Source organism: Cryptomeria japonica, chromosome 7, assembly GCF_030272615.1.
Source record: "Cryptomeria japonica chromosome 7, Sugi_1.0, whole genome shotgun sequence".
Taxonomy (NCBI): Eukaryota; Viridiplantae; Streptophyta; class Pinopsida; order Cupressales; family Cupressaceae; genus Cryptomeria; species Cryptomeria japonica.
Genome location: NC_081411.1, coordinates 187,097,735 through 187,124,507, shown reverse-complemented (window position 1 = coordinate 187,124,507; position 26,773 = coordinate 187,097,735). Strand labels below are relative to the sequence as shown.

At 37.6% G+C, this 26,773-nt stretch overlaps 1 protein-coding gene across 2 annotated transcripts in view; it reads right to left on the bottom strand.

Moving 5' to 3' along the window:
• The window catches only part of LOC131056355 (probable protein arginine N-methyltransferase 6), a 218,425-nt gene that overhangs the window by 97,050 nt on the left and 94,602 nt on the right, over window positions 1–26,773 (bottom strand). For both annotated transcript variants that reach the window (XM_057990715.1, XM_057990714.1), the window contains exon 5: window positions 10,369–10,434. In XM_057990715.1, coding sequence (XP_057846698.1) covers window positions 10,369–10,434 — 66 coding nt within the window. The remainder of the gene's footprint in view (window positions 1–10,368; window positions 10,435–26,773) is intronic.

Below are 26,773 nucleotides of genomic sequence, written 5' to 3'. Positions count from 1 at the left end.
ACAAACATGTACACCATCGGATAGTTACAAGGAAGTTTGTAAGGAAGTTATAACTTCTTCAACTAAGCACATAGTTATTGCCAGATCAGCAAATGGAGTTATTTAAACATCACTTCTTCATACGTGCCGAATCCAACTCCTTACGTGGACAGAAGTAAACTTGATCTTTCTTCATACGTAACAATTAACATAAGCTTGCAAAGCTTAAACACAAACAAACAAACTTCTATCAGCCTGTACAGATGGCAGTATAACAACTGAACACAACCAAAACACCGAACCTCCGAAATAATACGTGTTCCAAGACTATATCACAAATACAATTATTAAGCCCAATAACTGAACATTCGGACATATTCTGAAAATGATATTTTCTGTGATACGATATGTTGCCCAATCATCTGGATACTTTCTCTGTGCATTAGATAACAGCAATATAAGTGCGGAATTTTCCATAGGCATTCGTTCTAATATCTTTGCGCAGTGATTACAGCAAGGTCAAACGTATTGAAGGCTCGACTTCTCCATTCATGGGAACCAAACACCAAGCAACATTATTCCTTACTGCTAATATCGACATAGTATTGGAAATATTGTTCAACTCTTAAATCTTCACGATATACAATCACTTATGATCGTGGCTTCTTCAAACAACAGATCTTTTGATATCATGTCTAAGTTCAACATCTCAGAAATGTAAGCAACGACTGTCAGTAATTTCTCTGGCTTCTGCAACTTCATTTGACATCAATGACAACTATGGCTAACAGTACCTTCTGTTTGGTTTCAATTTGGGTGCATTTGTCAATTCTCCTTTTATAGCTCTGCCAACCTTCAAATTTGTTAGCACTTGGGTATTGTTTGGGGAGGTTTCTATCTATAGGAGATAGAAACCTCAATTCTCCTTTTATAGTTCTTGAGATTGAATAATGGTCCCACCTTACAACTGCTGTATTCAAATTGAGTTCGATCTATCTGAAAATCTTCTAGAGGAGATTTGGCTCAAACTGGAAGTATGTGTCTAGGCAAACTTTGGATTAAGAGCAAGTCAACTATTGATGTAAATCTTAATGCTGTTATAGACATTTGGTAGAGGCTTGTTCACCTCAAGAATTAAGGGAAGCTTAGATGAAAAGAGGCAACTCATCTTTTGTCAAATAGTTCCATTTGGTTCTCCTTCAGTCTTCTCTTCTCAAGCTTCTCCTTGTCTAGATTGAATGGACTACCCTATAAAGGATACTTCCCCCTTAGGGTCTTCCCCTCAATTTGTAGGTGTTGTGTGGCTCTTAATATCTTTGTTGCAAAGATTTTATTCTTCTAGTTAAGGCTCGATTTATTTGGATGCACGAAGCTCCTGGTCTTCCAAAGAAGAAAGGTTTGGTTTCAATTTTTAGATCATCCTTTTCTCGTCTAAAGGGTGTTTCCTCTTCAAGCTTGTGTTATGAGGCTCCTCTATCTTTGAAGCAAATGTAATATTGCCTTTGGATTCTTTGAGTGAATGTAAGCCTTTTCTATTCCAAGCCTTGGCCATGTTTCTGTTTTGGAGCTCGACCCATCATGTGATGTCCTAGATTGTTCGGATGGATGGATAAAAAGTTTGAAATAGAAAATCCAACTCAATGAATAGAGCTTTTACCTAGAGTTAAACTTAGATCTAATAAGAAAAGAGCTGTCTAGCATTCTATTGAGTAGGCCAGGGTGTGCTTCTTAGCTCTGTTTATTTATTTTTGTTAGACAAATGTTATAGCATTTGGTCGATTAGTACATACCCTTTGTGGTGACAGCAATGTTTTCATCTTAGCTTGCTAGCTTGAAGCCTTTTTGGTCTAGTCCATTGTGTGTATGCCTTCTTTGGTGTAGTGTCCACCCCTAATTTATTTTATGTTATTTTATTTTATTTTTATTTTTTTTAAATATGTGTTTGTTTGCAAATTTGTTTCCAATGTAGTAGTTTGTTGTTCGTTTACACTCAGATTGTGATCAAGACAAGTCGCAAGCATATAACATGAAACTTAGCAGCATAACATAGAATGAAAAGTGCCGATTAGCACTAGACTTCATTTCAAACTTCATAGAACATTGTCAAACATTACAAATCAGATATTGATGAACAGTGTTATAACATGAAACATTTAATTTGCAAACCAGATATAACCTCCACACACTGAAAACAACTGCTCAAAATTGTTTCCATCACCCAAACAAAGCATAACATGGCCTTAGGCGATTTCCTGGAATCAAAGAGTATGTCACTAGCTGCTTCAAGTCTGCTCCAGCACTCTCTGTTTGTGAACACCAGTATTAAACTCAGTAGAAGATCACTTTCAAATGCTCAGAAAACTCCACTTAACCTTTCCTTGCGAAACCCACATGCTAGCAAGGAGGTGGTGCCTACTTCTAGGGGCGACTTGGCATAATTAATTCAGTTCTTCACCAAACATGACAAATGACCACTCAAGATGCATCGCCCAGTAAGGAGGAATACATAGAAATAATACCCAGAATGATACCAGGTCTGATCACTGTAATATGATTCAAACTTTGATTCTCAGCTACTCATGAAAAGCACTCCAAAAAGACTCACACCACACCAAAACCAAGAAACCCACATCAGAAAACTAATAATATCTTCATCTTCCTCAAATCCAAAATCACCCATAAAGACAAAATCACTGTAAGTCTCAAAACAAGTACACCACAACCAGCTAAGGTGGGTCTCTCACCACCGAAACCAGCAAACAAGAAGAGGGTTTTCGTCCTCAACCACCAAAAGAAGAACTTAGAACTCAAAACATGAATATATAAAGTAAAAAGGAAATTATGACAACCATCCTTCAATTTGAAACCTTTTCCCTCCAAAACTGAAACTTGAAAGCAACTTATAATCCTCATAGAAGTTCGAACGTTTTTGAGTTTTCATATAAAACATTTAAAATTTACTTAATGTTTTATTATTCCTCCTTCACGTCCCCTTTTGGAAGCATAATATAAGATCTAAGTTACCAGATTCTTCAACAAAATCCCAGGGTCCTGGTTCGATTCTCTCCAAATTCTGGTTCGCACAAAATTCTCTAAAAATTCTTCTAGGGTTCGTATTTTGCCCTGTGGGTTTGCTAAGGACCCGGGGCAAATTTTGCCGAATTTCAAGCGAATTTAGATTCCAACTGCAGAACCCAGGCTGAATTTGGGTGATTTGACATATTTTTTAAAAAAATTTAAAGTTTTCTTTTTGCCTATTTAGGTCAACTCGACCCTCCAACCTAAAATAGGCTGAGATTGTTGGTGATCATGAGGCTGCTCCTGAGGCTGATTTTGTGTCATGTCCCCATCTTTTTGATGCAATTCCCACATTGCATTTGATGAATAAAAACACTTAAAAATTAGATTATGCATGCATTTCATGATTCTCCAACAGCGGGACATCAAGGATATGGAAAAACTTATAGACAAATCAAGGAGAGATTCTCATGGAAGGGTCTTAAGAGTGATATTCTACAGCATGTGCGTGAGTGTCTTACTTGCCAAAAAAATAAAATTGAAAACACATACCTTGCTGGTCTGCTGCAACCACTTCCCAACCCGGATCAAAAGTGGAGTGGAATATCTATGGATTTCATTACTGGACTTCCCAAGGTCCAAGGGAAAGATTGCATTTATGTTGTGGTGGACAGATTGACTATATATGCCCATTTCTTTCCCATAGCATCAGATTACACAGCATCACAGGTTGCTGATTTGTTTTTCAGAGAGATCTTCCGATTACATGGTCTTCCAAAGACCATTGTGAGTGACCGTGACAGTAGGTTCATGAGTGCCTTTTGACAAGAGTTGTTCAAACTCATTGGTACGGAATTGACTCCCAGTACTAGTTACCACCCTCAAACGGATGGCCAGACAGAGATTGTCAAGAAATGGACAGAGGGGTATCTACGTAACTATGTTTCCGGACAGCAGCGTGCATAGGTTCGTTGTTTGTATTTGGGAGAGTTCTACTATAATACTACATAACACATGTCCATTGAGATGACTCCATTTCATGCACTGTATGGTTATGATGCCATGACGTTCACTGACTTAGCTTTGGCTGATAATAGAGTGCCTTTGGCTCGGGATTGGTTACAGGAGAATCAGGATACATCAAAATCTCTCAAGAACAATATTCAGCAAGCTTAGAATCAGCAGAAGATGTATGTTGATAAGCATAGGTTGAGAGATCTTTTGAGATTGGGGATATGGTCTTTTTATGTCTTCAACCTTATAAGCAAAGCTCGGTTAAGGTTAAGGGAGCTGAGAAGCTGAAGCCCAAGTTTTATGGGCCTTATAGAGTGCTGAGGAGAATGGGTGAGGTAGCATATGAGATAGAGCTCCCTCCTGAGAGTAAGATTCACAATGTCTTTCATGTATCATGCCTCAAAAAGGCAATTGGTCAGGGTATTGTAGCATCTCCAATACTGCCACCGTTGGATGACAAAGGCAAACTAGTTATGATTCCTGTTGAGATTCAGGAACAGCAAGAGGGGCATTTGAGGAACAGGGTGATCAAGGAATATTTGGTTAGTTGGAAAGATTTACCCATCGAAGATGCTACGTGGGAAGGAGAAGAGATTCTTAAGCATCCAGCCCTATCTTTGCTTGTGGGCAAGCAAATCCGGGAAGGGGAGACTATCATGTCCCCATCTTTTTGATGCAATTCCCACATTGCATTTGATGAATAAAGACACTTCAAAATTTCTAAGTGTCAAAAGTTAATAAGGAAAAAGTGACTTTTATAAAGTTACTTTATAAGCCTAAGTTTCTTTTTTTTAATAAAGGCTTATGTTTGAATAAAGTGCTATGCGTACCTTTTAATAAAGTGGCCCCTTTAATATCAATGCCACCCCTTTGCTCAAATCACTTAAATGACATGGCATGGTGGGACCCTTGTCATTCTTTAAAAGCCTTTAAGCCTTTCAGCTACGTGGACCCAAAAGATGCCAAGGAAGATGCTTTTTTAGTTGGATATTCCTTTTAGGGTTATGCCACTCTTTGAAAAAGGTTATTAGACATTTTGGAAGAGGGAATTTGTATTATGTTATTATTTTATTTCTGATTTTCTCTGCTCTGCATTAGCAGCAGAAATTGCAAGTGTTTCGAGGACGTAAACCCTCATATCTACATTGGTAGTGGAGGTGTACCCACTAATTTGCCCACGTGGGACAAGGATGTGCCTTGTCTAGACCCATTGGGGGTCAATTTAGCAACAAAACCAGCCCAGCAATCACGATTAGGCATGATACAACAGTTCTGAGCAGTTTGTCTTGAAATTGCAGCAAGTTGAAAGATCCCTGATGGATCCCCTTGCTGATCTGCTGTAGTTTTTAAATTAATAAACTATATTTTCCTATGTTTCCTTTAATGGTTTTAGAGAATAGACAGAAGTTGCAAAAGGTTTGTTTATTTTTGTGTTTTTGATAGTTTTTCAGCAAGTAATAATTGAAGAACAAGTACATGAAAAGAGTACTGGAAATAAATGTTCATACACGGCCAAATCAGAATCATACCAAGCAGATTTCTGATTATTTAAATCAAATAATTATCCAGATAGTGATTCCAAACAATTCCAGGAAGATTACAATAACAATGATTCCAACCTGGATAAAGAGTGAATACTGCAATCAAGAATGAAGCTGCTGCAAATGTCCAACACTCTTACATAGCTCCACATGGGAAGAGAAATGGCTGCAAGGTACAGCCGTACGGCTATTAGGTGATGCCAAGTTGGAAACCCCAACCTCCACGCTAAACCCTAACTCTGTCCACTGAATCCTCCAGAAAGATGTCGTACCAACTCCAAGGCACTGAAACTGAATGCTAGAACCAATAACCACTGTGCTGGGGGCTACGTCTCAGACAGGCAAGACCCTGGGGTTTTCGTCCCAGATGTTGAATTGCTCTCCAGAGCAAATTCTCCAAATCAAAGATGAAAATGTGTAAAAGATACCAAGAATTAGGTCTCAACTTCCTTATAACACCTTCCCACTTAGCTCGAACCCTAAAAGTGACTCAATGTGGTGTTTAGGGTTAAAATGTTATATTTCTCATTTTAAGTTGCCAATTGCATAGAAAAATGACCCTTTTTCAAATATAAAGAAATCCGTTCACCGAAAGGATCTGAGTCAAAAGAGAAATATTTAGAAAAGTCCAAGACCTTTCCAACGAGCTATTACACCAAGGGATATGCATCCAGATGAGGCCAAAAATCCCTTATTATACCAAAATGGCCATAAACATAGCCTTATTTAAATAATAAACGCTAACTTAGGAAATATTAAAAATATAACCCAAATAGCTACAAAATGCTCAAATGACACCACAAACCAGAAAGTCATCCTGCCACCTGTCTGTGACTAAAGTCGGAAATCAAGGATCCACTGGCAATCTCATCCCTAAAATCTAGGGATGCTCCTAGAAACTAGGAAACAAACCCAAATCCTCTGAAACTGAACCCAAGGAATAATCTCAAGGAGACCCAACCCTGGGTATGGTCATAGCCTCCTAAATAGTAGGGATATCCTCCATAAACGTAGGAACTACCTCCTATAAATAAGGAACTACTCCAAACTGATCAACTACTGCTAGAACACCAAGTCCCAAACACTGTATAACCACACTGAATCTCTATCCATCACTGTCAGCCTACAAGACCCCATAATAAGCTGACTCACATGTCTCTGCTAGACAGAGCTAAAGAGGGGACATGACACAAGTGTGGTTTTCATAATTGCAGTCGTACCATTCCAGGTAGTGGCGTACCATTCTAGAAGGTTGTGCATCAATTTAAAATTAAATGGAGGATTCTAACTCCACTTCTTGTGCTTGATCTCATTGTTGGGATTAGGAAGGGTAGTGTGGAAGAAATCACAATCAACTGACTAGATTTGTGATCAGGGTGAGCAAAACAGTGGGAAAAGAAGGTCAAAATTGTATAATTTTGCCTGGCAAAGGTTAGATTTCCAGCTGGTAATTGGGTTCTTGCCCAATTTGTTATTGGTAATTCATCTTATGGCAGAATAAGCAGATCCTTGGTATGTTTTTTGCTTGTACATGTGAATGTTATTTCACTTCTAGATGATTGTAATCTGCTGTCATAAAAAAATCTGAAGTTTATCTCTTGATTACAGTTCATTTTTATGTTGTTTCCTGTCATATGTTGCAAACCCCATCACCAAAAAACAACACAAAAGAAACAAACTCTTCTGCATCTTCTGTCTAGTTTCTAAGAACACCAAAAGGGCCCCAAAATATAGTTTATTAAAATAAAATTTAAACAGGGCAGCAAAAGACCTATTTAGGGATCTTTCAGTGGTATCAGATTACACAGCATCCCTAAATAGGTCTTTTGCTGCCCTATTTAAATTTTAATTTAATAAACTATATTTTGGGGCCCTTTTGGTGTTCTTAGAGACTAGACAGAAGATGCAGAAGAGTTTGTTTCTTTTGTGTTGTTTTTTGGTGATGGGGTTTGCCACATATGACACGAAACAACATAAAAATGAACTGTAATCAAGAGATCAGCTTCTGATTTTTTTATGACAGCAGATTACAATCATCTAGAAGTGAAATAACATTCACATGTACAAGAAGAAAACATACCAAGGATCCAGTGCTAGGGTTTGAGGCTGGTTTGCTATCCAGAAAATGGATACAAGCTGAGAAAGATGGTGTAGGAGCAGATCAGTGGATCCAATCTGCTTATTCTGTCATAAGATGAATTACCAATAACAAATTGGGCAAGAACCCAGTTACCAACTGGAAATCCAACCTTTGCCAAGCAAAATTATACAATTTTGACTTTCTTTTCCCACTGTTTTGCTCACCCTGATCACAAATCTAGTCAATTGACTATGATTTCTTCCACACTACCCTTTCTAATCCCAACAATGAGATCAAGCACAAGAAATGGAGTTAGAACCCTCCATTTAATTTTAAATTGATGCACAGCCTTCTAGAATGGTACGCCACTGCCTGGAATGGTACGGCTCCAATTATGAAACCCACACTTGCTGCAATTTCAAGACAAACTGCTCAGAACTGATATATCATACCTAATAGTGATTGTTGGGCTGGTTTTGTTGCTAAATTGACCCCCAATGAGTCTAGACAAGGCACATCCTTGTCCCACGTGGGCAAATTAGTGGGTACACCTCCACTACCATTGCAGATCTGAGGGTTTACGTCCTCCAAACACCTGCAATTTCTGCTGCTAATGCAGAGCAGAGAAAAAACAGAAATAAAATAATAACATAATACCAATTCCCTCCTCCAAAATGTCTACTAACCTTTTCCAAAGAGTAGCGTAACCCTAAAAGGAATATCCAACTAAAAAAGCATCTTCCTTGGCATCTTTTGGGTCCACGTAGCTGAAAGGCTTAAAGGCTTTTAAAGAATGACAAGGGTCCCACCATGCCATGTCATTTTAGTGATTTGAGCAAAGGGGTGGCGTTGACATTAAAGGGGCCACTTTTTTAAAAGGTACGCATAGCACTTTATTCAAACATAAGCCTTTATTGAAAAAAAGAAACTTAGGCTTATAAAGTTACTTTATAAAAGTCACGTTTTCCTTATTAACTTTTGACACTTAGAAATTTTTAAGTGTCTTTATTCATCAAATGCAATGTGGGAATTGCATCAAAAAGATGGGGACATGACATATTGCTAGTACCACTGCCAATGGCACTGTTTGTGCTTCTAATTTGCCACAAGAGGAGGATGATGATATGTTTGATGACTTTTGATGATATTTGATCGGTCATGGTTGATTGTTAATGTTGACATTATTATTTTTGAGGTTAAACATTGATATGGTGGTGTATTTTGGCATTTTGCTATGTTATTTGCCATTTGGACTAAAACTTTAATATATATATGGTGGTGTAATTTGCTATGTTACTCTATTGTTAGCCTATTAGCAATAGTTGACACTTGATAGTGGTGTATTATGAATTTATTTGCTAATGCATATATGTATATATTTTTTATTTCTTATTTTTATATGTTTTTGTATGTATGAACCCAAAGCGAACCCGAACCCACCCCCAAAAGAAATTGAACAAATTTGCTAATCCGAATCTCAAACCAGAATCCGAATCCGAACTAGGACTGGCAACTTAGTATAAGATCAATAAAATAAATATCTCTTCTTCGTTAGGCATCCATTTTAAATGTCAAATGGCACCTCTTTTAAAAACAAATTCATGTTACTAGGCCAAGGGGGGGTATATTTTTAAAAAACACTTTATAAAGACTTAGTGAATAAAATTAAATAAATCTCTTTTGAAAGAAAAATAACTCACTAAGTTCAACTGAAATCCTTTGTATTGAACTAAGAGGAATTGAGACAATGACCAATTGCTAAAAAATAGCACTTACTAAAAATAGCATGAACTACCCAAACCCTAAAACTGAAGATGCTGCACACTGAAGCTAATAGGAGACTAAATCTATGACCAGTTGCCAAAAATAGTGGTTACTATAAATATTAACTGCTAAAATAGTAAATCAGCCAAAACTAAAAATAGTAAATCAACCAAAACTCCCAACTGACCAATTGATGTCCAAACTGACACTTACTAAAAATAGTAACTTAATAAAAACAGTAATTCTCAAACAAGTTGTCTGAAATCAATTCAAAAAGCATCATTCATCTACATTAATCCGTCTGAACACACTAGCGACATCGAAATACCCCTCTAATCCTGTTGACACCAACCCAAAAAGCCAACATAGTTGCACTGCAAGAGAACCAAAAAATGGGCACATGACACTTAGTCATACTCTATCCCTTGTTTTCTATCTTAAGAAAGGACCTCTAAAGTTCCTTTTTTTCATTTTTCTTTTTTCTTTCTTTCTTACTGTTCTCAAGTAAATGCATACAAATTCTTCAATATATCTCATGTGCTATCACAATATCACTTACAAAAACTTGAAACCAACTTGAATTCCCAATATTTTAAAAATCAAGTGCCATTTTCAGAAAAGATAATTATGAAACTTGAACCCTAGAAAACTCCATGAAATTGCCAAGCATCTATACATACCTTCCAAGGAAAATCTTAGGTTATATGATCCTCAAATGCTGCTAATCAATCTTCCTTTACAACACTCAAAAGTTGAAAAGAAAAAATTGAAGTGGCAGATGTGGTAACACTTTGAACAAAGTCCAACAAAATTATAATTGATTTTAAACTCTTTGCTTAAAGTACAGCAGTAATAAATGCAATAAAGCATTGTTAAAAAAAAAAGGAATCTAAAATTAATAACAAAAAAACTTACTAAGAGTTACAAGTGCTTCTTATCAAATTAAAATATATCATTTCTATAAGATCGTACCTCCACTCTCCCATGAAGGACAATTACCCTATCGCTTAAGTTGTTCGCCTTCACAACTTCTGCTGCCTGTGAAACCCAAGAATGCAAGGAACACAATACTATTGGAAAACATTAAAAATTGGACAAACAAAATAAAATATCTGTAAAGTTTTCAAAGTGAGACATGATTCCTGCCAAAGACATTGTACTGATAACTTCCAATTAAATGTTTAAATTGAGATAAATAACACCCAGTAAAAATCCCAATGGCTAATTGTTGTCATTTATGAGAATAATTAACAAAAAATCAGTGATTCTCCACATTTCTAGACAAGGGACAGTAATAATTTTGCTAAATTTTGGGGACAATGTGGGGACGGCTATTAAAATATATTAAACAAACTATAAGCAGCTGTAATTTTAAAAAGTAATTACATTGTGCTGCATTTGCAATAACAATCCTTCCTCTTTAAGCTTTTTTGGGGATTTTAGCATCTTTTTCCTTTTAGAGTCGCCTTTTTAAATTTTCATGAACCAAATGGAATAGGCTGTCCAGTCCTGAAAAAGGGGGCATCCCCTCCAAGTCACCAATAACCCAGGACATTGGAGACATTACTCCAACCCATGGGGACGCATCCCCATGAAACAATGCAAAAAATTCATTTATGGAACTTCTGAAAATTCTTGCAATAGATGATTTGTAAAGACGTCACCTTTGTGAAAGATTAAATTAAATTAGCTTATTAATATATTTTGACGACTTCATCCAAAATGTACTAACACAATTTTATTAATTCATTTCTATGCATATAAATTGAGATGAATACATTAACAATCTACACTACTAAAATCAATTTTACTTTGTTAGTACCAATTTGTGCCATTACACTATTGCTTGTTATCTTCACATGCAATCAACCATTTCATTTTATTTTTAACATTTGTCACATTGTTAACATCATCGTATACACTATGTTTTACAAGACAATGGCATTCCATATCAATGGCACACATCATCCACTCCAAGGCATAACTGTTGGAAAATTGTCATTGATGTCAAGTAGACGAGATCAAAAGAAATGTCATTGATGTTATCTGGTTAAAGCTGAAGTTAGTTATGTGAACAATAGCAAATTAAAGTTGAATGTTTGTGATATCTAAGACAAAAGCCATCAAGGTCAATTCCAATGACAGCAGCAATTTAAAGGCATCCACACAATATGACAGCGACTACATGTCTAAATTACTAATGCAGCGATCAAACAAAGGCGATACAAATTGGATTTGTTTATATTAAACAAACAGCAAATACAGCAATCACAAAGGGAAATGAATTTGACATCAGTTATATAAAAGCAATATTTTGTCGAGGTTTTCTCCCGTAAGGGTTTCCATGTAAATTGTTTACGTATCTTGTGTTCACTATTGTTAGTTCTTACTTGTGTGGATATTTTTGACTGATGCTTTGTGACATGATTTACTTGCATTTGCAGCCCTGCAGACAATCCGCTCTCAAGAAGAATGGATTGGGGAAATTGGAGCCACGATTTTATTGGCCATTCAAGATCTCCAAAAGGATTGGAGAGGTGGCATATTAATTGGAGCTACATAAGAGCAGCAAGGTACACAATGTCTTCCACGATCTCGCTTCAAGAAGGTGCTTGGGCATAATGTGGTTCCCTCATCTAAGTTGCCCCTTTTGGATGATGAAGGCAAATTGGTGTTACTTCTAGAAGCAGTGATCAATTGTAGGTAGCGTACTTTGTGGAAGAGGACTATCAAGGAGTATTTGGTGAAGTGGAAGAACTTGCTAATGGAGGATGCTACTTGAGAGAATCAGATTTTACAACATTCTGATTTGCAATTGCTTGGGGACAAGAAATTTTGGGGAGGGATGACTGTAATGTCCCCTTGTTGGACCTCCTAATTAGGGAACTCCTACATTCTTTGAGAGCTTAAATTCACTTTTCTTGGATTCTAATAGCAGCGTGCTGTTTAATTAGTGTTCTAGTTGGTGGCAATGCTCTTTGTAGTGTTTTTGGCCTTCTAGGTTGTTCTCCACAATTCTTGGAGAACCACTGCTATTTTTAGCAAATCCTCGATTGAACACTTGACATCTTTCTTTAGTGTCAATATCTTCTTGAAATGATCAATTTCAATTTTCGATGCCCTAGCGATGCTTTCCACCAAATGATTGTGTTTATTTAATTATTACACTAAGGTTATAAACTAATATTATATCATTCACTTTTGTGTTTTAATTTTATAAAGTGATGTTATGTTCCCCAAGTTGAATGCCTAAAGAAATGGGAACTTGGATTTAAGTTATCTTTAAATGGTAAAAAGGGCCTTTGAAGGAGAATGAATTATTTTTAAATTCAAATTACTCTGTTTTCCTCCAACTCTATATAAGGGGGATTTGACTCTCATTTGAGGCAGAGTTGCACACATACCAAGATGTATTGGAGTGAACAACGAGTTCTTGCAAGGGTTGATTAAGGATGAAAACCCTCATCAATAAACACTAGTTTCAGTGGTGAAAGACCCATCCTAGCTGTTTGAATACATTCACAAAGGAATCACACTAATTTTCATGGAGCTTTGGAATATTTTTAAGGTTTCAGAAAAACGAATATTTTTAAGGTTCTCTAATTGCAAGTTCTCTGAGATTGTTTCGTGATTACTTCTAGGTATTTTTGGTGGTATTCATGTGAATTGCTGATATCTTTCTTGGGCCTGGTCGACCATTTCCAATGCATGTCATACCCCTCATTTATGGTTTTGTGAGCCATTTGCAGGTTATTCAATTTAATTTCAATGGCCAACCCCTTCCTAGCCATGGTCAAAGCATGGCATGAGACTTCCCAACGTAAACATTGGGTTTTTTAGGGCCTAGATTCCTCTTTTTAGTGGTGCCTAGACATTATTGCTGCTTGCAAATCACTTTTTCAAAGGTAAAATATATGAGAGACATGAATTTTTAGAGCTAATCACCCTTGCATATCCAACACTCCTATATTGCTTGTAATGTGCCCATTTCAAGTTCTCTAGCAGTGCAGTTGTCATTGACTTTTTAGGTTTTTGTCAACTTATTGAAAGAGGTAGTTTAATATTACCAATGAGCTCAAATGGTTTAAAGGAGTCATATGACTCTTTCACATGTTATTTCTGGCTTCTAGTTTGGGCTCCAAGATTATTGGAGGAAGCGTCTATTTTTAGTAAGTCACATAGTCAAGTTTGTTTATACTGTTTCGTCATTGGTATCACTCCTACATAATCATATTTCAATTCCGATGCATTTTGACCATTGTCGCTAATTGGGTGTATTATTGAGCTATATTTAATTGTCACTAAGGCTGTCATTTTAATTAAAATAATTTATCGAGCACCTCAATGTTATAGCTCGTTGGAAAGAAAACAAAAAGTTTTAAATGTTGAAACCCTTAAAAGTGACCTTAAGTGCCATATATGTTTAAAAAGTAAATTAAATCACTTTTTTGAGTTAAAAGGCTTAATAAATTAATAAAGGGAGTTTCTGGAAAGTTCCGAAGAAAAACTTATAAATAAGAACTCTGAGAACTCATTTGGTATGTTGATTATATTACTTCTGATATTTCTCTCTGAGGAAACCCTGTGTGATTCTAGAAATTTGGACTTAGTCCATCTCAGCCTTCCTGAGGATGAAAACCTTCTTGAAGAAGACTAGCTACAGTAGTGAAAGATCTACTATGGCTGGTATTTGTTGGAGATATCCTACAAATATTTCACAATGCATTGAGATCTGAGTTATCTTTTGTGTGAGTTCTTTCATATGCAGATTTGCAAGTTGTTATCACTTGAACCTGCACCCCTGTTTGCTAAGCTATCAACTCAGCAGGCTTGTGACACATGGGAACCCTCCTAGGCCTGTGGGTTGCCTAAAAATTTGAGTGAACCTCCAGAGTAAGCTGGTTCTTTTCAAATTCTGCACCTAAACTAACAATTTCTTCAGGGAAAAGAGTAAGGAGGAGAACATGTAAAACTGAAATCTAAATCTAAGGTGATTGCACCAGATGATATGTTGAAATCCAACTAAGCAAAAGATACACAGTATAACAGTGATAATAAAACTCTTTTACACTAACCAACAACCCATGATCCTTGCATCAATGCTTCATAAGAAGGCTGGATAATCACAGTCCTTAAGAGGAAAAACTCCTTTCACAACCTAAGACTAATAATTACTAAAAAACACAGCTTATGACCTGCAAGAACATATGTATTTATGTATAAGGCATCAACAGAAAGTGCAATTTTAAGGGGGGCAAAAAGCCAACCACAAAGAACTGACTAACACTAAAGACACAATAACAGAAAAGATGAGAAGTAGAGATGTATGCCAAGCTATTATCCCTGCCAAAAAGGTATCACCAAGCTCTGTAATTCCTGAAAATGTGTTACAAAAACATTCCTTCCTGCAGAGAGAACTCAAAAATTACAGTCTGCTAAAGGATGAATGAATCAGAACCCTAATCAAAATAAAGGCTTCTAGTATATATGCTTTTTTCCAAGGCAGTCAAAAAGGACTCCACCTCCTCATTTTAGGTCGAGCAAACTCAAAAAACCCACCTTTTTAGCCCCAAACATGTCTGAAAAGGAATGTACTTGAGCCAAAAAGTCAAGCCACCCATTCTGCAACCATAAAACCCCATAAATGCATCATAAATGACTCTGAAATATCTCTGACAGGCCTGCAAGCCCTCATAAATGCAAAAATATCTCTCCCTGACCTTCTAATAAATGAAAACAAATATCTGATAAAGTGATTTTAAAAAATATCATTACTTAATTGAACATTTGTCTGATTTTATTTTATTTTATTTCTTATATATATTAAAGTAAATACATTAATAACATAAAAAACGATAAAACTATATTATTAAAGTGGTAAATAAAATAAACCACTTTAATGAAATATTTTTATTAATTTTATTTATTAAATAATAAATGTAATTTAGAAAACATATTTAATAAAGTGTAAAGTGTTTGATTTTACACTTTAGTAAATAATTTCCTATTTATTACATTTATTTACTATAATATATATAAAAAAAAAGATAAAAATAAAAAAAGCAAAAAACAAAATGTTTGATTTAGTAATGATTTTTTTTTAAAATACTCTAAACAAAAACATTTATTAACATTTATTTAAAGATCATATTTCCTAAGTGATTTAAAATCACTTAATAGGATATGTGGAAATAAAAAGAATAAGTGATATGAAATCACTTAGGAAGCAATGTAAGTTACACATATTTTAAAGTGATTTATAATATCACTTAGAAGCATATGGCGATAGCTCACCATGTGGCCTCTTACATTTTACGTGGCATAGAAAGGAGAAGAATAAGACGCAAAGGCAAACATAGGAAGTTCGATGATATTTTTAGGGGAAATATAACCTAAAACTCTCATTTCGCTTCCTTTTTGCATTCGACCTTCTGGAAACTTCACTTGGAAGCTCTGCTGGGCGCCGCTAGGGTTTGAACTAGGCACGAAAGGAGAAGAAATATCAGTCGTTTTCTAGTACTGGGCGCCGCTATGAGTGCTGGGCCTATGGGCGTTTACGGCCTGATCTTCTCTCTGTGTTTTTGTTGATTCCGGGCCTATTTTAGTGAGCCGCCGTGAAGATTTTCTTGCATTTCTATGTATTTGAGACTTCCTTCTGTTGCTGCGATGTAAACTTTTGGAAGCTAGGCGCCTTTTGTCCGATTTCTTGCACACTTTCAGGTCTCCATGGGTTTTTTTTTTAAGGAATTGCAGGGATTTTCGCCATTAATGGCTACCACTGTTTACCCTTTTTTACATCTTCTGCTCTGGTTCTGATTTTTTTGCAATATTTTTAGTTACATACTTCTTGTTCTGCAGAAATTAAGCTTTCCTGCCATTCTTGTTCCTTTTGCCGTGAGTTCAATAATGCAGTCTCAAAATTCTTTACTCTCTCCAAAGAATAATTTTGAAAACACTTAAATTCTTCCTCAATTTTGAAGTGATTTGCTTCCATTTTGTTCATTAAAAATTTTAACGATCCCTCTAAAGCTGGAGCCTTCTCTTCAAAGCATGTTGAATTCATTTCAAGCATATTTAATCTAGCCACTGCATTTTTCAATTCATCTTCCTGCAGAGCGCTATGCATTTTTTCTTGAGATAACAAGTCAAGTTCCATGTTAGACTTATCTTCTAACTCTGTTCTCTTGCATTCAGCATCCTGGAATTGCTCATGCAAAATCAAATCTCTTTCTTTCAAGGCCACTGTTATCTCTTTTAATTTATCCAAAAGATTTGGGTCATCCCTAAATTGCCCTAGATTTGTGAATCGGCCTCGGAAGAATTCAGAGTCAATGAGCTCTCTTGTCAACCTTCTAGCTTTTGACTCAAAATTCTTCAGTCTTTCCCATTCTGTCAGGACATCTTCCTTTTCCTTTTCAACCTTATTTTGTTTTAACTCCAGAAAATACATCTTCCTTTCCTTTTCCTTAGCAAGCATCAATTCCTCTTTTAGCTTCAAAGTTTTATCTTGTGCAGGCTTAAGTTTTGCTTCAGCATTAATAACATTTTCAGCTATGTTTGAAAGTCCACCTACCGCTACCATTTTTTTTTTTAACCTCTTCAATGGCCAGGGGAATTGACTCTACAGAATTGTTGGTACACTGATCCTTCTTGATAAAAATTTCAGATTCCTTGTCTGGATTGATCTCGACAGTTTCAGATCCTTCTCTACTTCCTCTCTCTGAATATCCAGTTTTATGTTCTTTAGGGATCTCAATCACGTATGCCATCAAGAAGGTGGTTGCTTTTTGGATCCTAGCTCATCCTCTTTCTTTGAAAAAAAAAAATAGACATCACCACTGGAGGCATTGCTCAAAAAACATTCCTTTGGAGCAAACCGCACTCCACTAAAAAAAATGACTTCCTTGCCATACTCTTGATTGAGTCCCAAAATGATCTACTTTTATCCTCTTTTGCAGTAGCTTCACGTTCTGTACTCATTTTTTTGTTTCTGCTTTCCTTTACCTGATTGATCTCCAGCTTTCGAAAATATTGAGAAAGACTTGCTGGTATGAATTCCTTTGGCCAATCTATTCCGAAAATGTCTAACCAATCCGTGTAGTTCACGACCAAGCAGCTCACCTGCTAGTTCCAGCCTTTTGTTCTTGTAGTCATCTTTACATTCTACATGTCTCTGGAGAGCCTCTTCAGCATCTTGATCTTTTGGAAATTTGCAATTCTTGAGTTGGTCATTAATATAGGCCCAAACTTTTTCTTTTCTTCGAAAACATTTTAACTCTGCCTCTGCCTTATAAATTGATGACAACAATAACTCTCTTGCCTTAGATTCACTGAATTCAATTCCTATCATTTGCATCATCTCAAAATCTGATTCTACACCCAGAGCATAAAACATAAGAACAACTGGAACTGTAATTGCAAAGAAATAAACAGAAATCACCTTTCTTCCTGCACACCATTTGTCATCTTTTGATGTCTCGAGGACTTTGACAATAACTTTATTCTTGTTCATGAAAAATCCACCTATGCAAGGTGTGTAAATTGCCATCCAAATTGGACTATTTGATACCCAAAGTTGACTTGTGCACCGTTCTTCTTGTGCAATAAAGACCTTCAAATTTATGACTTAATACAGATGAATTTATTAAACTCTAGAACTAAACAAGTAGACCTTTACATTTTGAGCAAGTAGACACCTGTGAGACAACCCCGAACGACCTCCTCTGTGTTTTCTTCACATGGCCTTTGCCTCTGCAATCTTGATATTTACGACTGCTTGTACCAGACTTTTCCCCATTCCCTATGCAACTTCCACAAGTCTTCCAGAAAATGTATCAAACTCCTTCACAACTCCAAAAACTGCTTCCTTGATCCATCTAACAACTTTGTTTGGCAGTGTGTTCATTTGCTATCCTCTACAAGCTTCAGGACTGAACCTTTCTGTGCTTCTTTGAGCTCCTTGGGTGACCTTTAAGTCCTTCAGACTTTCACGTGGACTATCTTCATGCATGCTGCCCTTTTTAAATAACAGTCTTGAAAAACTCTAAATGGCTGTGATTGATTGCTGTCCATACTGACTTTATTTCTTGTCTGTATCATTTTCTGAAATATGACTGCATGCCTTTGTGAATTGATCACTGTGATTGTATCTTTGATTGTATGCATTCCTTCCATAATTGTGTTTAATGGTATCTTGCATTGTGTTAGAAAATGTCTTCGTCATGATTCCGAAAATGCATTGTATTCCTCATTATTCGCTGCCCACTGAAACTGAAAAACTGAATGTTGCATTTTCTATACTTAGTGTACAGCTTTCTGTATGCACTACATATCTCATTAGCATGTTGAATTCATTTCACATCCTTTAAAAGGAAAGTCTTATCATGCTTATTGGCTGATCATGCGATCGCATACTCACATTTTGCTACTCTTTTTCTATCACCAGTTCTGATATAATTTCATTGTATGAGACCTTGCTATCGTTTCACATGAGCTGGGCTCAACCCTTATGGAAGCCTCATTCATCTCCACTCATTTTTGTGAATTTTATGACCAGCAAGCTGTCCTTTTCCCTAATCCTGCACATGAAGCAAACATGTTAGCAAAAATATGCATATGTATGGTGATTTTCCTTTGATCTGATATTTGCCTTTCGAGATCCCTTTGTGATGCGAGTTGTATGCATCTAATGCATGTAGGGATCATATATATATATATATATATGCGTGCATTAGTACACATGCTAGAAATGTAGTCAGCCATTGCTTAGAACAAAATGTTCTAACGCATTGCATGTTTCAACTCTTTTGCAGATATCAGAAGAAAAGCAGATACGGACCAGGGTGAAGCAGCAAGACAAAGGCGACATCGAGCCTGCTTCAACTGTTCCAGTCATTCAGGCAATGACTGGTTCCATTCTTGACATGCCTTCCTCATTTTTTTCTTTTGTACTTGTGTATACATATTTGTATATTTCCTTTCTGCACTGGATGCATGTAGCTAGTCTCACGGCTCTTTGTGTGGGACGCATGTTTGAATATGAATAAAATACTTCCCCTTTTGATGAGATGTCTCTCTCTTTTGTTGTTACAGACTAGAAGTATTTAAAAATACCATCTTTAGCTCACTCCTTAGTGCAGTTGGAAACACAAAACTAGAGAATTAGTACATACTTGCTTCTTTTGTAAAAACTAGCATCTCTTTAACCTATTTTTCAGCTAGAAGCGAAAAATAGGTAACACAAGTTATTTGGAATTTTGCAAGATATTGGTGGAGAAGAAATGGACGCATGGTTGGTTTGATTATTGTTGTCATTTTATGACACCTTTGGTCCATCAGTAAGAACCGATCAGATATATGTTCCATGGACCAGCGCTGCCCTAGTTGATCAAGGATAAATGCGGTGGAAACATGGTTTGAAGTGTTGCCTTGTCGGAAGTTCCGAGGCCCTCTTTTTCTCTTCCCCCGGAACTCCAAAACCCTAAGGTTCCAAGGTTCTTTGCCTTAGCCGCTTTATTTCCTACTCCGGAACCTCCAAGTTTTGAAGTTTCCTTCTTTCCTTAGCCTTTTGAAGTTCTTCGGAACTCCAGAACCTCGAGGTTCCGAAGTTCTTCTCCCTTCCCCTTCCCTTCTTCGAAACTCCGGAACCCTGAGGTTCCAAAGTTCCTTCCCTAGCTTAGCCCCTCCTCTCCTTAGCCTTTCTCCCTCCTCCTCTGGAACTCCGGAACCCCGAGGTTCCGAAGTTCCTTGTCCTTTTTTTTCTTTCCTCTTCGGAACTCCAGAACCCCAAGGTTCTGAAGTTCCCTTCCCTAGCTTACCCCCTTCTCCGGAACTTCGGAACCCCAAGGTTCCGAAGTTTCTTCTTTTCTTCTCCCCTTTCCAGGAACTCCGAAACACCGAGGTTCCGAAGTTCCTTCCCCTTTTGCCTTCTATCTCTAGTTCCTTCGGAACTCTGGAACCCCGAGGTTCTGAAGTTTCTTTTCTTCTCTTCCTCTCTCTATCCCGGAACTCCGGAACCCCGAGGTTCCGAACTTCTTTCCTTAGCCTTTTGAAGTTCTTCGGAACCTCGAGGTTCCGAAGTTCCTTGCTCCTTCCCTTGTCTTCTTGTTGATGTGTTTTTTATGCACATGCGAACACAGAATAAAATACCAAGGTATCTTATCCTCTTTTGAACAAAGTTTCCTCGAATGCTAAAGATTTCACCTAAGGATCAATCGAGGCAACTCCAAGGTTCTTATATGTAGGGTCTCTATATGTGGATAAGCTCAATTTGGTCTGATGTGATTATGCTAGAATCACAAGGGGACTTACATTCGAATACCTGAACATTTAATCTGCTAGAACTCAAGTCCTATCTACTGGCTGGGAGAGAAAGAAATATCAAAAGATGAAAGGTTCAGAAAGCCTACTCTAAGACCTAGAATGAGAGAAGATGGATTAAAGACCAGGTGGAGTCCTACTAAGTTGGGCCTCACCACCAGGCTAAACAATTCAACACCAACTCAATGCGATCTTCTAAGGGATGCTTCAAACATGTTCAAATCGTACACCGTCAAACTCTGATCACCATTCAAGTTAATGCATTAACAACAGAGGTGTAACGACTCAAGATTAAGCTCGTTCTATGCCAGTTGACCACGCAAGGCGCACTTACAGTCAGCAAGAGGCTAGTGGTTTGGACTAGGTGGATTCCACGCTAGTGCATTCAATAACTTCTTTCATTCAATCTAATTATCTATCATCTAAAATGAAGATTCAACAAGAGACCATGCATATTGCAAAGAAACGACACATTTCACCATGACTTCAATGAAAATGGAGTTTATTTACAATCAAGGGCAACAATTTCTTGCATTCTCCTAATCTACTCTAATTGCTATTCTATCTGTTGACTATTTACTAACTCTTTTTAGCTAACTTCTAACTATTAACCCTTACAAATGAAGAGCCAAGGCTTTATATAGAGACCCCTTTACAAATTGATGGCTTTGATTGACTTAGAATCAATGGCTGGGATTACAAGATAGAAACCCTAATTAGGGTTTACTTCCTTAGCCAATGAGAAAATTACATTCAAAATTTGACAACCAATAGGAAGCAGGGGTAGGTGTCTCAAAGTTTGTGCCATCATAGGCGAGTCAAGTACATTGAATCTGGACCTGCTAAGGTGGAGCTATCTGATTGGAGGAATAGTGACTGGGATGTCACCTTGTTTGGTACCTTTTCATATCTCTTTTGATACTCAATTTGGTGATGTTGAGAAGCTAACTTTGATTAACTCTTCTGAAACTATCTGCTTCTTCAACGTACCCTTGCATTGATTTTGGATGATCCTCCTTCATCCTTGATGCGATGAATGATGTAAACCTTTGACTCCCATGTGCTTGATGAAGACCTCTCACGGTCAAGTCATTCCTTCTTCTCTGGTAGCATTACTTCACCTTTTAGTACTGGTAAGATCATTCTTCTCTGTCATCATGTGGTTCCATTGTGTGGCGGAATGGAGTCTTTGAGGATACTTTAGAAATCCTTGAACACTTGAAATCTCTCAATACTTTTCTCGAACACTTGAAGTCCTCCATCTACAAAACAAACCAAAAGATGATTAAGTACACATGATAAATTTATCCAACATAACATTTCTTACCTCAAATCATTAACAAGAAGTCATCAAAATGGAATTTGCTTAGGATCCTCTCTAGGGATAGGCCCTATAGGAATTTCGCTCCGGACCCTTTGGAAGGGTCAGCAGCAATTTTTTGCTATTTTGCTCAATTAGACCTTATTTTCAACATTTCACAATCCTAAACTTAACCTTCAAACCTCCTCCCATCATGATCTCGCAACTAGCCCTTTAAGTGATGTCAAGTTCAAAGTGTTTTTGGCAAGAAATTAGGCTATCCTGGGATTTCGCTCTGGACCCTTTGGAAGGGTCAGGAGCGAAATGCATGATTAAGACACAATTCCATCCCTTCCTTGCTCCAAATTGCTTCTCAAGGTAAGTATACATTAATCCTTTCTCCACCAATGCCTAGGAATTCATATTTTGGCCTCCATCATGAGCAAATTAGGTGTTTTTTGAGAATTTCGCTCTGGACCCTTCTTTGGAAGGGTTAGGACCGAAATTCATACTTTGCTTGTTTTCCCTCACTTGGCTCTATCCTTCCTACTTCGTTTTCCTTTGACTCTCACCTTTGGATCCCTCTCTCATGAAGGCAACACTTCTTTAACCCTCAAGAAGGCCTGAAAGGAGAAATTAGCTCCAAACCATGGCCAAGGCAGGACCTATTAGAATTTTGCTCTGGACCCTTTGGAAGGGTCAAGAGCGAAATTCATGCTCTAGCTCAAAATCTTCACTTTTTGGAATCACAACCCATTCAAATACATGCCTAGGGATATCTTCAAGCTCAATTCACCCTGATCAACACTTGGCTCAACATGAAATTGGGAGAAAAAGGAGATTTTGAGAATTTCGCTCTGGACCCTTTGGAAGGGTCAGGAGCGAAATTCATGATTTAGGCTTAATTCCTTCATTTCATTAATTCCAATCCACCTCAAAAGGCAAGAATACATCACTCCACCCTCAACCATGCCATAAGAACCAAGGTTTTGATCTAACTCAAGGAGAAAATAGGTGGTTTGAGGAATTTCGCTCTGGACCCTTTGGAAGGGTCAGGAGCGAAATTAATGCTTTTGGACAAAATCCTTCATCTCCTTCACTTTCAATCACTAAGGCAAGAGTATATCAATCCACCCCCACTATGTCTACGGAACAAGGATTTTGGTCCAAATAAGGAAGAAAATAGTGTCTATGGAGAATTTCGCTCTAGACCCTTTGGAAGGGTCAAGAGCGAAATTCCTATTTTGGATTGATTTTCACCACTCCATTGCCTCAATCCACCTTTCAAAGGCAAGAACACATTAAAATCTTTCCAACCATGCCTTAGAAGTCAAAAAACTTGGCCATAACAAGGAGGAACATAGAGGTTATGGGAATTTCGCTCTGGACCCTTTGGAAGGGTAAGGCACGAAACTCCTACTTGAGCTCATTTCACACCTCCTTTCTCCTTTCCTTTCCTTGGATAAAACTTCTCAAGCCTCCTTCAATCACCATCAAGTCAATTTGTTCTCAAACTAGCATTCTACTTCAAGATTTTGTTAGGAAATAAGGTCATAGAAGAATTTTGCTCTAGACCCTTTGGAAGGGTCAGGAGCGAAATTTGCACTTAGGCTCAAATCTTGACTTCATCTCCCACATTTCCTTATCCAAACAAGTGTTTTGTCCTCAATAATGCCTGGGAATGAGTTAGTTCTTAGTTTGGGGCAAGGTAAAATGTCTTATGGAGGAATTCGCTCTGGACCCTTTGGAAGGGTCAAGAGTGAAATTCCTATTCTAGGCTCAATTCACATTCAAACTGACATGTCTTCGCCTTAGCCTCAACCCTTGATACATTTCCTTCCATACCCTTCCAAATCAATCCAACCATTGAACTACTTTAGGTGAAATCTTGGGTCTTTTGTGAAATTTCGCTCTGGACCGTTTGGAAGGGTCAGGAGCGAAATTCATGCTTTTGCTCAAATTCCTTACCTTTTCATCAATCTCACCAAGTTTGGTCTTGTCCAAGGCATTCCTAGAGGATAAATAGGTCGGCTTCACATTAAATATGCCTAGGACTTCATCTTTCATCTATCGGACCAATCTCAAACCCTCAAAAGATGATAGTCACTCACAAAACTTCACTGACCACCTCAAACTCAAACAAGACACAACTAGCAACAAGAGCAAAACTTGACCAAAGGAAGGCATTCAATGAGACGCTGACCTAGACCACCTATTGACTCACCCTAACTCAAGCAGAGCCTATTATCTAAATAATCCCTCTGACAACCCTCCAAATGCAAAAGGTCAATAAACAAGAACCTAAAAGACCAAGAAAACAAACCCTAGAAAGCAAAAAGTAGGGGTCCCCATTTGCAATAGGGCGATGTGTGAATACGTCACAATACTTCCTCACTTCGGGAGTCCGAGCTTCCAAAGTCTCCGGACTTCCTTCTGACTGGCGATACTTCTAGATGGCGTAATCGACAATCAAGGCTTTTAATGCTCCGACAGTTTTGGTGACTTCTGCACTTTCTTTTATGGAACCACAAGGGTGCATTAAATGTTTTTTGGCAGGATTTCCATCAAGGGAGGTACGGGGCCATGCTTGGTGACTTATGTCATGTCTGACTTTGGAAGGTTAATCAATCCACCTTCTCAAAATTGCTCCTTGTGGGTATAGCTAGGTTGCTTGCATGTACAACTCAAGTGCATGCACTTCCCTGCACTTCCAGACTCACATGCAGGGGTCATGATGACCCTTGTAACCATTTTTTCTATATAAAGGTTGTTGGCTTGACCTATTCCATGCTCTCCCACTTCTCTTGTATTTATCTTGCATTTATGCAACTGTAAGTTTGGCCATTGGCCTTATAATTAATTGAAAATCACCATTCTTGACTTCTTTCAACCTATGTATGTTGTGTATGTTTTCTTACCTTCATTATAGGTGTATGTCTTGTGGCTTTTCTCTCCATATATGTCGTGTTAACTTGTTTTCTAAGTGTGACTTGTGGGAATCCTTCTCCCCTCTTGACACTTAGCGAATTCTAACCTCCATACATGCATTGGAGTCACTCATGCAACTAAATTTTGTGCATCTCCTAGGTGTTTCGGTTAATTCTTTGTGTCATCTCGGTGGGGAGAGAAACAATCTCTTCTTGGTGCATCACCTCCTTCTATTTCCAGCATTCCCTCTTCCCTTTACCTCTGCAAGTTGTTTAGGTTCAACACCTGCACCTATTTGAAGAAGGAAGTCTGCCTTCTCCAAAGATTCAACCCCTTGCGCAAGGTCCCACACTTCGGGGTTGTTTCCATGTTTCACAAGGTTGCTGAGTTGATAGCTTAGCAAGGGTGCAAGCTTTTGCGATAACAATTATCTCAATGGTATGAAATGAAGTATCAGTGTGCATCTTGGACGTACTATCTGTGAAGTTCTGAAATGAGGGCTTCATTTAGCGAGTGTATTTTAGCAAGGGTTTCCATTGTTTGGTGTGAGCTTCAGCTTCTTGGGCATTTAGACTCTTTGGCTGGCCACCTAGGTATACAATTCTTGGCCGATTTGCCTTAGGCCTGTCGTGTGACTATGATTTTGCTAGGCATTGCATTATCCTTAGTTAAGGTGATTTCATTCTTGGCGGATAGAAGTTTGGATAAGAGAAACAAGGATGATTACCAAACTTGCTGGTTGCTGGTTGTAAATGTTCAATTTACAATTCAATATGCAAGATGTATTCTAATTTTATTCTTTATATCTATGTATTATCTATCACTATTATAATTCTGACTATCTTCTTTGTTTGGCAGGTAAGAGGAGTATTTATCGATTTCAATATCCTCTTCACAAATATCAAATGATACATATATGCAAGAGGGAGGATCAAGCAGTGCCTTGACCGGTCATGTCTATTCCTTCCCTTTGTGAGAACCCTCTAGCTACAAATTTGGCCTTGTGTTTTTCAATACTGCCATCTGCAGCATGTTTGATCTTGAACAGCCATTTAGATGAAACAACTGATTTTTTAGTTGCTAGGAACAATCTCCCAAACATCATTTTTCATAATGGATTGATACTCTTCAGACATGGCATCCTTCCATACTTGTTGTTCAAGTGCATCTGATTTGTTTGGTTCAGCTTTAGAGAGATCTATATAAGGGCGACATAGCTAGTGAATTTATTAGGCCTTTTGCTTTCCCTGAAGGTTCCTGAAGGAGCAACAAACTTCTAAGCTTCTGTTACAGTCTTGGTGGCCCATAGTGGTCTTTTCTTAAGGTTTTCTCTAGGTGGACTTTGAGTTTCATTTATAGTTTCCTCAGGATTCTCCCTCTGAAGCTCAGGCATAGGATCTCTATCTCTGCTAGGGGTGGGGATATAGACTTCAGGGTTTAGAGAGCTTTGGGCTCTTTTGAATGCTAAGTCTTCTTCAAAGATCACATCCCTGCTTAGTTCTATATTCTTTTGACCAGGTATATAGATCCTGTAAGCTTTTGAGGTTTCTCTATATCCTACAAAGATTCCCCTTTTTCCAAAAGGCTCTAATTTTAATCTTTTCTCCTTAGGTACATGAATATAGACAAAGCATCCAAATATCCTAAGGTGGCTAATATCAAGTTTTGATTTAGTAAAGACTTTCTCAAGGGTCTTATCTTCAAGATGAAAGTGAGGACATCTGTTTTGAATGTATACAGCAGTGCTAGTTGCTTCTGCCCAAAGATTGATATTTAGATTCTGATCAAGAATCATAGCTTTGGCAGCTTCAACGATTGTCCTATTTTTCC